Source organism: Argiope bruennichi, chromosome 10 (assembly GCF_947563725.1).
Source record: "Argiope bruennichi chromosome 10, qqArgBrue1.1, whole genome shotgun sequence".
NCBI classification, from domain to species: domain Eukaryota; kingdom Metazoa; phylum Arthropoda; class Arachnida; order Araneae; family Araneidae; genus Argiope; species Argiope bruennichi.
Genome location: NC_079160.1, coordinates 24619343 through 24632605, shown reverse-complemented (window position 1 = coordinate 24632605; position 13263 = coordinate 24619343). Strand labels below are relative to the sequence as shown.

The 13263-nt window shown below is 31.0% G+C and overlaps 1 protein-coding gene across 2 annotated transcripts in view; it reads left to right on the top strand.

The window, feature by feature from the left end:
* Nucleotides 1-13263, top strand: part of LOC129988894 (acetylcholinesterase-1-like) — a 32051-nt gene that overhangs the window by 8422 nt on the left and 10366 nt on the right. For both annotated transcript variants that reach the window (XM_056097178.1, XM_056097177.1), the window contains exons 2-3: nt 4002-4554; nt 11681-11992. In XM_056097178.1, the coding sequence (XP_055953153.1) occupies nt 4002-4554; nt 11681-11992 (865 nt within the window). The remainder of the gene's footprint in view (nt 1-4001; nt 4555-11680; nt 11993-13263) is intronic.

Sequence of the window (13263 nt, the reverse complement as noted above, 5' to 3'; positions counted from 1 at the left end):
TGCTCTAGAGTTTTGAAGTTCTGTACTCTTCTATATTTTTAATAACACTGCACTCTTTAATAATTTCAGAACTTATTTATTGGTCATAGATAAATTTAATTAAATTTTGTTTAAAATAATTGGTAATATCAAACATGGAATCAAAAAACTATTTTAATATTACAAAATATCTATATTAATTATCTATTAAAGATTAGAAATTAAAAATTTAAAAAAAATTCCTTATTTGAACGCTCTAATAGAAGTGTGTTTTTAAAAGACACTTTGAAAAAAATTAATTTTTGTCTTTTAAGGAATCAATGTCTCTTTGTTCTCGTTACAAAAATAAATTTCATTATAAATGCAATAATAATAATAATATGTTACGTTTTTCAGTATTAAATAAAATTTTATTTATAATATACTGTTACAAATCTGTAATTTTGCTACCCGGCACGAATAGCGTCATCGTGGGAAAAACCTTTAAAACAGTTGTAAGATCTGTCCTGTGCGTGCTGAGCTTGGCGACCATTTGGCGACTTGGCGATGAATTTGGTGACAAAATGGATAATACTGGAAAGTTCGAGAATTTTCACGATCCATCGAGTAGGAACCGAGATACACCCAGATACTACCTGATTGGTCTGGAAGATTCTAGCCCCGCCTCCCGGTACTTTAAAAGACTCAGGCACTCTCAAGCTGTGGAATTCGTGTGTGAGAGTAGTCGGAGTTGCCGACAAGTAAAATGATTAGAGGATTAGACAGCAAGCAAGCTGTTGAACTAGTGATTAAATGCGCTGCATTATTACGATTGATTGGCGGCATTTGTAGAAAAAATTTTGTAACAAAACATTTCGTTAAAATTAGTTTATTTTTCAGAAAAATCGAAATTAATTTAATTTGCAATTTTGAAAAACATTATTATTTGCAGTTTTGTTTTAAATATTTCTTTCTCTATTTATGAAAAAAATCAATGGAGATCTTATAAATTATATCAATTGAGCTATAAAGCATATTTATTATTATCATATTAGCAAATTGAACTATGGGTAATTTTTACTTTTTCGTATACGAAGTATAGAGAAAGTAACAGAAATCATCAAAAAATTCGAATTCAGGATTTTGTCTAGTCTCCACGTTTTAGATCTCCCTGAGTACGAAAAACATATTCCTGGAAAATGTCCATCCGTCCATCTGTCTATCATTAAGATAAATCAGAAACGCGTTGAGTTAGAAGAATGAAATTTGGTATACAATTTTTAAATCAAATTTGTAGAATTCTGTACACAAATTTACCTGTCAAATTTTGAGCAAAATCCAACAAAACCCTTTGTCTGTCGGTCTGTACTTTCAAAAACATATAAGCATGACAATTCAAAAACACAATGATTTAAATATATCAAATTTGGTTTGGGAATTTGTGATTACAAGTGTATTTTCTATCGAATTTTTGTTTCAATCAATTGGGAAAAAAACAAATAAACTCTTCGAGGAAGATACGATAGATTCAGTAAAAATGCTAAATTCACACCAAAGGTTAATATTTCGTAACTATTTTTCGCCAATGCTATGCAAGGCGTTCTCTGGCAAGCCAAGTTTATTAGAGAGTATGCAAGAAAGTTTTGAGGAGAGCACTCAACTGGTTAATATTTCGTAACTATTGTTCGCCAATGCTATGTAAGGCGTTCTCTGGTAAGCCAAGTTTATTAGAGAGTATGCAAGAAAGTTTTGAGGAGAGCACTCAACTGGTTAATATTTCGTAACTATTGTTCGCCAATGTTATGCAAGGCATTCTCTGGCAAGCCAAGTTTATTAGAGAGTATGCAAGAAAGTTTTGAGGAGAGCACTCAACTGGTTAATATTTCGTAACTATTGTTCGCCAATGCTATGTAAGGCGTTCTCTGGCAAGCCAAGTTTATTAGAGAGTATGCAAGAAGGTTTTGAGGAGAGCACTCAACTGGTTTTAAATGCAATTTTACTTCTAACTCCTCAAAATAAATCTTTTTAAACGTTTTATTCAATATCTCATTGTTGCTACATTCTTGCTACCAGGATAATACAGTTAAAAATATTGAAAAGCAAAATTTAATGCGTATCAGCCAAAACAAAAATAAACACATCAAAGTTATCGTTTTCTATAAAAACCATTTGCGGTTATTCGTGCAGTTTCCAATACCCTGTTTTTATGCTGTCTTGTGTTTTATTACAATCAGTTTCAGGATTTCTCTTTACTTCCATTTTATTGTTATTTTGTAGTACTTTTTTAATAGATTTTATTTTCTAGTTTTGCAACAACTTCATCGGTATACTGGTACAGTTAGTATATATTATTTGTTTTTCGTTATAGAAATAATTTTCGTTTTTAAAAGTAATATTATCAGTGTTATAATGTTTTATCAAAAGATTTTATTTTTAAGTTTGGCGTTATTTGATTTTATAAATTATTCACTGTTTCTTAAATATTCGTTTTTAAAAATTTGTTATTTATTTTTAAAATATTATCATTATGTTTAATATCACAGAATCGATCAAAGAAAAATGTAGAACGAAGGAAAAAAAAAGATTTTATGTGCTTGAACGGGCGGATGAAAGATAACGATTTAATAATTTTGTTTTAATTATTTGTAAAATTTTCTTGAAATACTAGATAGGCTCAAATTAGAATATGCGTATTATGCAACCAAACACGAGGGTACATATGCTAAAGGTAAGATAATGAAATAAAAATATTCCACTTTTTTCAAAAATGTTTGATGTACAGCCTATCATCAATATAAATATGACTCATCACTGAATCAATAAATATATTAGTGTCACGTGCTTTATAATATATTCATGTCGATCAAACCAAGTATAGTCTCTATTTTGGATTCATTTTTGATATTTTTTCATCGATAATTAAGATTCACTTGCAAATACAGTCAATTCTTTGTGAAAGTGATACATGGTGTAATCATTCATTCAGTTAATCCCTCCCTTCATTATTGCAGTCATGACTTGGGTTTTTCTTACTTCAAAGATCCTTGAGATTTGCAAATGGTCTTTTGAGATATTTACAAATCTTAATGGTATTCTAGAACAAATATCGAGTCTTAATGGAGCTGTTATTAAGATTCTCGAATATTATAGGTCCTTCGTTTTTAGCACAAAAGTTAATCCATTTAGCAGCCATTATTATATCTGTAAAACTGTCTTCCTTACCAGGAGACTTATTTTGCAGAGATGCAATGCTACAATATCGTAACAATATGCATTTCTTCGTGAATATTTTAATGAATTTGTGAATGTTAATTTTAAAACTCTCTGGTTTTGCTAATAAACTAGAATATTGTTAAGAAAAAAAATCAAAATTTACTCGTTACGTATGAGGAGTGAAGTCTAATAAGCTCTATAATTCATAATGACACTTTATTCAACACAAAAACGCAAGACATTGGTAAAAAACAAACAAACAAAAAAAAACAGATGAAGTATATGCAAAACAGCATTTGCAGAAATCAACAACATGCGATCAGCAGATCGTTAATAAACAACCATAACAACACAAAGCACTCAGAGAGATATTTCGCTAATGATCAACATTTCAAAGTGAGATTTCACTCAGCTACTGTTTCTTTTGATTCGACAGCTGACTCCTGACTTTCCTAAACTCGATTCCGATTTTTACAGTTCCTATGACAGGATAACTCCAGTGAATATTTTAGAACAGACGTCGAATACTGAAGGAGCTAGCGTAAAGATTCTCGAATGTTCGAGATCCTTCATTTTTGATGGTCACCAAGTTTGTCTTTAAGACCTGAGGTCGTTGACTTGGTTTCAATCAGCAACCCTTATTAAAATTATTTTTCTTACCACGTTATTGATTATATAATAAGTAACCTGGAGTCAATATTACAAATTTGTGACAATATGTATTTATTCGTGAATATTTTAATGAGGTATTATCTTTAAAATATTTTGGCTTTTGTCAATGACTTTTAAGTGGAAATTAAGCAACTGAACACTTTACTTTTCTTTTCTAGAGTCAATCAACGGGTGCTTTCCGAATCCTTTTAATATCCTGTTTCACTCTTTACTTCTTCGGGAAAGCTGACTGCAGTTCAGTCGTAAATGTTGGCGAAACCCAAATCGTTGGACAAACCGTTTATGCTGGCGAAAGGATTGTAAACCAGTTTTTGGCAGTACCTTATGCTGAAGCACCCACTGGATCATTGCGCTTCAAGAAACCCGTTCCCCGCAGATATCTTCCAGATTTGTACTATGCTTTTAACCAACCTCCAGCATGCTGGCAAAAATCCATGTACCCATTTCCTTGGTATGATGCCTCGCCATACAAGGACGAAGACTGCCTGTACCTCAATATTTGGGTTCCAGAACACGCTAGTTCCACCAATAAGAAGGCAGTGATCTACTTCATCCACGGGGGTGGATTCAGATTTGGATCAATTAGACAGAGTGACTACAATGCGGCAGGTTTAGCTGCTCACGGTGATGTAGTTGTAGTGACTGTTAATTACCGAGTGGGATCTTTCGGGTTTTTGACATCTGGCACTGAAGATGCGCCTGGTAACATTGGTAAGCGCATATTCTTATTATATTTCGTATAAAAATAATAATAAAATTTTTTAAGAATTAAAAATAGATATTTTTAGAAATGCATTTTTATTAGCGTACTATCAATTAGATTTTTTAATCAAAAGCATAGAGTTAGAAATAAAATGATACAAGATTAAGGTTATAATAGAAATTCTTTAAGTGAATCAAAATTTCAATCAGATTTATAATATCCTTTTAGCTTTAATAATGAATACCGGTGACTATCGTCCTTATAATGTTCCTTATGGCTAATTTTATAATGATATTAACTTCAATGTCTCGTGCTTTTACGATTTTGTTTTACGATCGTGCTTTTACGATTTTGTTAATTTCTGTTCTTATTGATAAAAAAAAATTATTTTTCTTTTAGTGTGCTACTAAAAGCATATTTTATATAAATTATGTTATATTTTTTTCTGCAGTTATCTTAACCTCTGCATTTCTATATTTTTCTCTATGCTAAGGCCGAGGTGGCCTGGTGGTAAGGTCTCGACTACGGAACCAAAAGGTTTCAGGTTCGTGACCCGATTCCACCGAAGAACCGTCGTGTAAGGGGGTCTGTTGCACGTTAAATCCGTCATGACCAAACATCCTCCCGCTGGTGTGGTGTGGTGTGGTGTGGAGAGGGGGTGCCAGCTCAGGTGTTGTCCTCGTTATCTAACCGCGGTTCAAAATGACGAGGTCCGTCCCAAAATAGCCCTAGTGTTGCTTCAAAAGAGACGTTATTATAGCCAAACCAAACCTATTTTTCTCTACACATAAAATGAGGATTTACTAAATACAAATGATTATAAAATTTGTATATTAATAAATAATGTATATTAAATAAATATACATATTAAACATTTATTTAAATAACATATATTAAAAAGCAGCATATAATAAATAAGAATATTCTAAATACAATTGTTATATTTGTTGGAAGAAATAGATTTTTACAAAAGTTGAATGAAACAATGATAAATGTTCAGAAAAAAGTTCTTATTAACTTATTGAAAAATCGAAAATATTTTTATTACATATACAAATTTCAAAATAAAATCGAAAAGATGCCCATAACCGATATAAATTAATTCAGAAAATTGGAATTTTAATCCCATTTAATGGCATATTTAAATTTTTTTGTGAATATTTAGGAATTGATTTCTTGTGTTGTGATCTGCATTATATTGTAAATTTGCTATAAGATTACTTTTAGCTTCAAACATTTTTATTACTTTGTTTCATATTCATTTTTAGGAATAAAGAAGCTTTCTATGTTTTAATACATTGATCAAAGAAATTTATTTTCTATTATTTTATACATTTTACTATTTAGTATTCTTAATAATTCATCGTTATAAATAATATGGAGCATTGCAGTCATTTTTTAAAAAATTTACTACGAGATAGCGGCATTCATATGAAAGTTTTAGTACCTAGTTTTATGTAAGAGATTAGATCAAACTAAGCACAACCAAAACTGCCAATAATCTAGAAAAATACTAGAAAATACTGCCAGTAAACTGATAAAAAAAGAAACTCAAATAGTCAAAACAAATAGCCTATTGAATCAATCTATTTGCAGAATTAGAATTCTAATATTACTTATTTATCCCAACTGTTTTGTTTTCTCTGCAATCAAATCTAATGACATCTGATATTTTAGACATGTTTTACCTTATCAGTTCAGTTAATAATTGCATATAACAACTGAGAGCTTTATAGATTCTGCATAATTTTATTATAAAAACATTATAAATGGTTTATTAAATAAAATAGTATTGGAAATTAGTAAAATAATAACCTTTTAATTCTTAATTAAATTAAATAATAGTTATTTAAAAAAATTTTAATTAGTGAAAGACGAACATTACATATTATACAATTTGCTACTGCTTTGTCAATTTGAATAAACATCTACATTGACTTACTACGCAAATTTTTGATAATGAAATTGATTAGGTGAATTAAATACTGAGAAATTAATTCTCAAAAAAAATATAAATAATTATTTTTTATAAATAATTATTTATTATAAATAATAATTTTCTTTATTCAAATACAAAAACAAGGGACTTTAGGATAATTAATTTAAGTTTGAAATAAAAACTAAAAATTTAGAATTGTCCTAAATAATCTGAAACTTTAAATTCGTTAAACTTTTGTTTTATACATAAGATTTATGCGTATAACAAGAGTTGGGAATTCGCAATTAATATTTTTATCTAAATTTTTTAAGAAACTTATTTTGATATATATAATCAAAATAGGTAGTGCTATTTAACTAGAGTCACAATTCAGAATGATTCCAAGATACTGTATAAGAAGTCAAAATTTGGAACTGTATCGCTAACAGGAATATATGGTCTTGTTATTTATACCATAATGGAAAGTAGAAGAAACTAAATGTTAACATTTCTTTTTTCAATATAGTTGTTCATGTTCTGCATTCATAAAAAAAGATAAAAAATTCTTTGTATAATCAATTATTTTATTGCATTTTCAGGCATCTTATTGTTTTATATATATTCAAAACATATATTGAGTTTATATCTATTTGTATAACTTATATTAGATAAAGAAACTAATTTAATTTCAGAAGAAAAAAAATGATAAATTTCCATTAACAAATTTCAATATGGCGTTTGAATTCAAAACATATTTTAAGAACACTATTTATTACTTTTTAAACTTAACTTCAAGTGCAATTAAGGGGATTCTTTTTATTAAATTTATCTCAAAGTCGACAATATTAATTAGAGATAATTAAAAACTAAATCCAACTAAAAAGTGTTTGAAATAAGCAAAAGTCTTTTCTTGATAGACTTCAAAATTCTAATTTATATTTTCATAAATTAAAACATTTCAGAACTGAAGTGAACTTCAAGGACAGAGGTACTTTCAGTACTCATTCTTACGTTTTTGTCTAATCTAATGAAAACATTTATTTCAGTCAAAAAATACATTTTCTAATCTGCATTTAAATGTAACTTAATTATCTTAATGATGAATTGCAAATGACGTACTGCTAATCAAGTGATAAAGATTGCCCGTGTCATTCAGAAAAGAAAAGAGTTCTCAGCAAATAATGTACGACGTAGAGAAATAAGAATCGAGAATTTTGATTGACATGTTAAATCAAAGAAAGTTCCTGTTATAAACTTTTTTTCGTTTAATCAGAATATTTATGACTTAGTTCAAAAAAGTAATTCTGATGAGGAAAGTCGGAAGAATTTTCAAGAACACAATTCTATTTTCTTCTCATCAAAAGTGAATGATTCATATCTGTGAATAATTCCTTGTTAAACAAAAGGAAAAGGAAAATCTAGTATGAGTTATTCATTAAAGATTTTATGTTTTAAAATCGGAAAATATAAAGTTATGATTATTTATTTTTATTATCTCTCATATTTTAATAATAGATTGTAGTGTTTTTTTTTTAAAGTAGGAAATGATTATTTGAAAAAGAAAACCATTTAAACGTATTAGATAAATTTTTATTTATCGAATTCAAATGTGTTAATCTATATTAATAAGAATCAGAAACACATAAAAATTAATTAAACATTTTTATACGAAATTAAAATTTGTGATACGCGTTGAAAATATATTAATTAAAAATTTCATTTCTCATTTCAAAAATAAAATAAATGCTTTAAAAATAAATTAATAAGTCACACAGAATTAATTTTGAAATTTCAAAATATAGGCAACAGAAATATGAATCATTTAAATATTGTACTTTTTATGCTCTTTCTTTTTATTAGGAATTACTTTTTCGTTTAAATATTTCTATTAATTCTTTTAAAAAAATTAAAAATTCTTGTCCATTTATTTCTGCGTTAGATGAACGAAGAATATTTTGATTCACTTAAAAGGCTAAACTTCTAATTAACTCACATAAAACAAGTTGACTCTTTTAAATTTCTTGAATTTGTTTTTTGTTACTCTGTTTTGTTCTCTTCAGATTGCTTATCAAAAATTTAAAAAATGAGAAAGTTTTCTTTATACATATATACGTTTTTCTTCGAAATAAACATAATGAGTAGCAATAAAAAAAGATGTTTAACACCTGTTTTAAAGAAGAATTGACAATAGATTGCGAGAACTTATAACCAAGTCATTGTTAAAAAAAGAAATCTTACCAGGCAACTTTTAAAAATAGCTTGTCAAACATCATAAAATCAAGATAGAATATTCCATGAGACTAAAAAAATACCATCATCATGTCAATATTTATTGCTCCCGATTTTATGCAATATATGACCCTCTGAGCCGTAAATCATGTTTATCATATTCGCCATCAAAGTACTGGAAAAACCTCTTTGACGACTTCTATATTCTACCTGAAAGGCGGATTTTAGATCGCAGTTATGAAACACACTGTTTCCTTTAGCGTATAATGCTTGCATCAACTTTGTAGAAATAAAACACGTCCACTGAGTCTGAATCAAATTGCAGAATCATGCTCATATTTTCTAACAGTTAATGGAAAACAGAAATTAATTTCTGAGTTTTTATATTTTCTTACTTTTTGGTCAAAGAGTGTAAATTCGATTAATTTAGTTATTGTGAATGTAATTGAATAATAAATTTCATTATACCATGCTTCATTTATCTAACTTTTTAGTTACCGTGTTAGCGTACTTTCGGATTGTTTTTTTTGCAGGGAAATTAGCAATCTTTGTTTTGATGGATTTAAGCTGCAATTAGACAAAAACCTACTGTTTCAGAACAAAACTCTTGTGCTAAAATTCACTATTGTTGTGTCGTTTAGTTATTGCATTCAGATAAACACACATTCACATAAGGGCTGAGATAGCCTGGTTGGTAGAGCGTTGGATTCGCGTCCGTTAGGTTGCGAGTTCCAACCTCGCCGGCCGAGGATTCCCCGCATGCTTGGTGGCTGACGCGCGTATAAATCTGTCCTGGTCACAAAGTCCTCCTTGTTGAGAGTAATACCGATGGGGGGTACTGGATCAGGGGTGATCTTTCTCTGATTCAGGTCTAAATTATGATCTGTGAATAAAGAGTAAAAAGAGCCCCGTAAAAAGAGCTGTGACGTGTGTGTAGCTAAGTCGTTCTCCTGGCCCTAGATGGCGCTGCTATTAAAACAAGAGAAGCTCCTCCACTGGCTTAAAATCGCTGTCTTCGTAACAACGGGCTTATCTATGGTAAGTGTCACAAGAAACAACAACAACTCATAAACACAGACAGACAAGTCGACATTAAATATACTTGTTTTGGAATATAACTCAAAATCTGACAAATATTTGTATTCTCTGATAAAAGAAAAATACGTCAATGCTCATCTACTCGCATGTTGGGTTTTAAACTAAACATACTAACATGCATACTGGAGGACGAATATAGAAATTTCTGGTACAAGAATTTCATTTAAAACATGATAAAACACATTTTATTGCAAATATAAAATTTTCTCCCATCTAGCTTGTTTCGTTTTTCATTTATCGTATTTGCTATTATATATAATTCCCAAATAAATGTTTGGAACACTCGTGGAGATCTAAAATATGGAGATTTATCAAAGTTATATGATAGAATTTTCTGGAGATTACAATATTACTTTATAAACTTTGCTTAGCAGAAAAAAATCAGAAATGTTAATTTGATACACAAACAAAAATTTGTTGTATTTAACATGTAAATTGTCTTTATTAACGAGACTGAAGCAACTTTTGACTGAAGTAAGGCGATTACGTGATTTTTTAAATTTCAATAAAGATCATGTGATTTTTATTTACCTATTTTTAATATAACCTTTTTAAATTTTTCCTCCATTTTTTGTTTCTGTTCTACTAAAATGATGAATAACATGAATGGTGTTTAGCATAACTAATCAGCATAACTAACTAATTAAAAACTTTGAGGGGGGGGGTTGTGTCACCTCATGTGAGTATATATTTTATTTTATAACTTCATGTTAAGCTTTGTTACACATATATATATATATATTTGTGGATGAAAGAAGAAATTTATTAGAAGCTTTTTTTCTTAAAATAATAACATAAGAATGAAAGTTTTTCAATTCAGAAAACTCCATATTGTAACGAATCTCCTCGTTTTAGACCTTTGTGACGGATTGGTATCAGTGAGAATAAAACCTGGGACCTTGTGGTTCGCAGTCCAGTAACATGACCATGATACAAAAGCAATTGCTCGGGTAGCATAGCTGTTAACTGGCTTATAAGCTTTCACTACACTTTCTTGAATCCCCCCAAAAATATTTTTGGAATTATGTTTGTCTATATGTGAATACGATTACTCAAGACACTTTGAGATGACGAAATTTGGCATCCTGGTCTTTACTGCACATTTGTAGATTTTTTAAAATCCAATTTTGAGCAAACTTTGGAACATAAGTTAAAATTGGAAATCCGGCTCAAATTTGGAGCCGGATTCCATCAAGGGGTTCACTATTTATCGGTCTGTACTTTTTCATGTTTTTAAAAGCGATAACTCAATCACGCAATAAAGTAAATAAATGAAAACTGATATATAATCTTGAGACTGAAATGCTAGGTCTATATCAAATTCAAGTTTCAATCGATTGAAAAAAAAAAGAAATCCAAAATGCATATTCAGTTTTCTGTTTTTCGTATATTAACTGCATACAGCGATTGATCGAAGGAAAATCGCCAAAAATCGCACATTTAATTGAGTAAAAATTCTATATTCACTCCAGTTCAGTTAGTTTAGTTTAGTTATATTAACGTCCCATTTGAAGCAGCACTAGGGCTATTTTGGGACGGACCTCGTCATTTTGAATCGCGGTCAGATGACGAGGACGACACCTGAGCTGGCACACCCCTCTCCACACCAGCGGGAGGACATTTGGTCAGGACTGATTTAACGTGCAACAGACCACCTTACACAACAGCTTTTCGGTGGAATCGGATCTCGAACCTGAAACCCTCCGTTTCCGATGCCGAGACCTTACCGCCAGGCCACCGCGGCTCTATAGTCATTCCAGAGATCGATATTTTGTTCTGAAATGAATTTATAAATATTGGTATAAGAACATAATCCTCATGTGTGTGATTCAAAATTATAAAATAGTTCGTAATGCTGGAGATTTCATTTTTCCCCTCTTTTTTTACAGGACTATACGATATACTGGAAGGCCTAAAATGGGTCAATAAAAACATTGAAGCTTTCGGTGGTGACTCATCCAGAATTACACTCGCTGGTCAAGGAGCCGGATCCACTGCTGCTGGCATACTGACCACCTCTCCTCTCGCCGAAGGCCTGTTCCAAAGAGTCATCATGGAAAGTGGATCTCCGGCTTACCCAGACAAAGACAGCATTAAAACGAACTTGGATATCAGTCAGAAGGTTGCAGAACGTCTGTACTGCGCCAATAGAACACACACCATCCAAACGAACCCCGATGAAGTGTTGAAATGTCTGAGGAGTATGTAGTTTGTTTTCCTCATTAATGTTTCTTTCTCTCATAAATATTAATAAGTAGTAATTTAAAGCAGTGGATTCTCATATAACCCTGAGAAAGTTTTGAAATATCTGAAGAGTATATGCTTTATTTTCTTATTAGTGTTTCTTTTTCAGCTTATAATTGTTTAAAAGAATGCATAGAGGTCTCGGATGGATTGGATGGATTGTGGGATTTAAAGGCGCAAGAGGCATAGATGACTATACGGCGCCAGACATATGGTTAGAATAGAAAAAGCGTGTCTTTATGTAAAATTAGAAACCGATTAAAAAATACTTGGCAATGTCTCTTGAAATTAGAAACGAGAATAAAAAATGGTAACGAAGCTTTAAATAAGATGATATAAACCAATTTCTTTTAAAAATTTAAAAAGATTTTTGTGGGGAGAATGTAAAAATAGAAAACAATTTACAAAGAATGTAAAAATTGAAAATAATGACTTAAGTACAGTACTGATGACGTAAGAAAATCTCAAAACATTGAAAGACACGGCGTTAAAGCTTGACAGTTTTTTCACCATCTAATTGATCGAGGTGCCCCCCAGGGCACCTCGAAATGGGAATGAGATGCTTCCGGCATGGTGGTTGGATCTCGCCACATTGGAGGGTACCCAAATAGGTGGGGGATCTAACTCCTCCCATCGATGAAGGGGCGTACTTTTTTCGGGGAGGATTGTACCGTGGCCGGTGGTGGCCATTAGGACTCAACCACAGTTCCCGCCAGTGTTGCTGTTGCGGCGATCCGGTCATTCAGTTTTATGGTTTAATCCGCGTGCCTTCGTGGCGGGTCAGAGAGTCAGATGGCTGACTTACCATCTAATTGAAAATTTCAAATTGTTTGCCTTTCTTTTGTCATTGAAGAGATTTTGGAGGAATATTGAGAATTTTGAGGAGACTTTCTTAAAGTTATGTCCTACTCCTCTTTTAACAGGTTGATAGGTGTATGGAAAGATGAGAAGGAAGGTCAAAGATTGACCACTTTGTGGGCGGAGGTCAACCGAATCGAAGAGGATTTCAGTTGGGGAAGAACGGCTAGTGTTATGGACGGATTATGGTTAAAACAGCAGTCAACCACAACAAACAAAATATGTCGATACTGTTTCATTCAGTGGGGCGGGGTGGTCGGCTGCACACAACAAGAAGTGTTTCTTTTTCTCATAAATATCAAAGAACAGTAATTTAATACATTGGATTGTTATATAACATGATTTCCTATCAAGTAACGAAAAATTATAA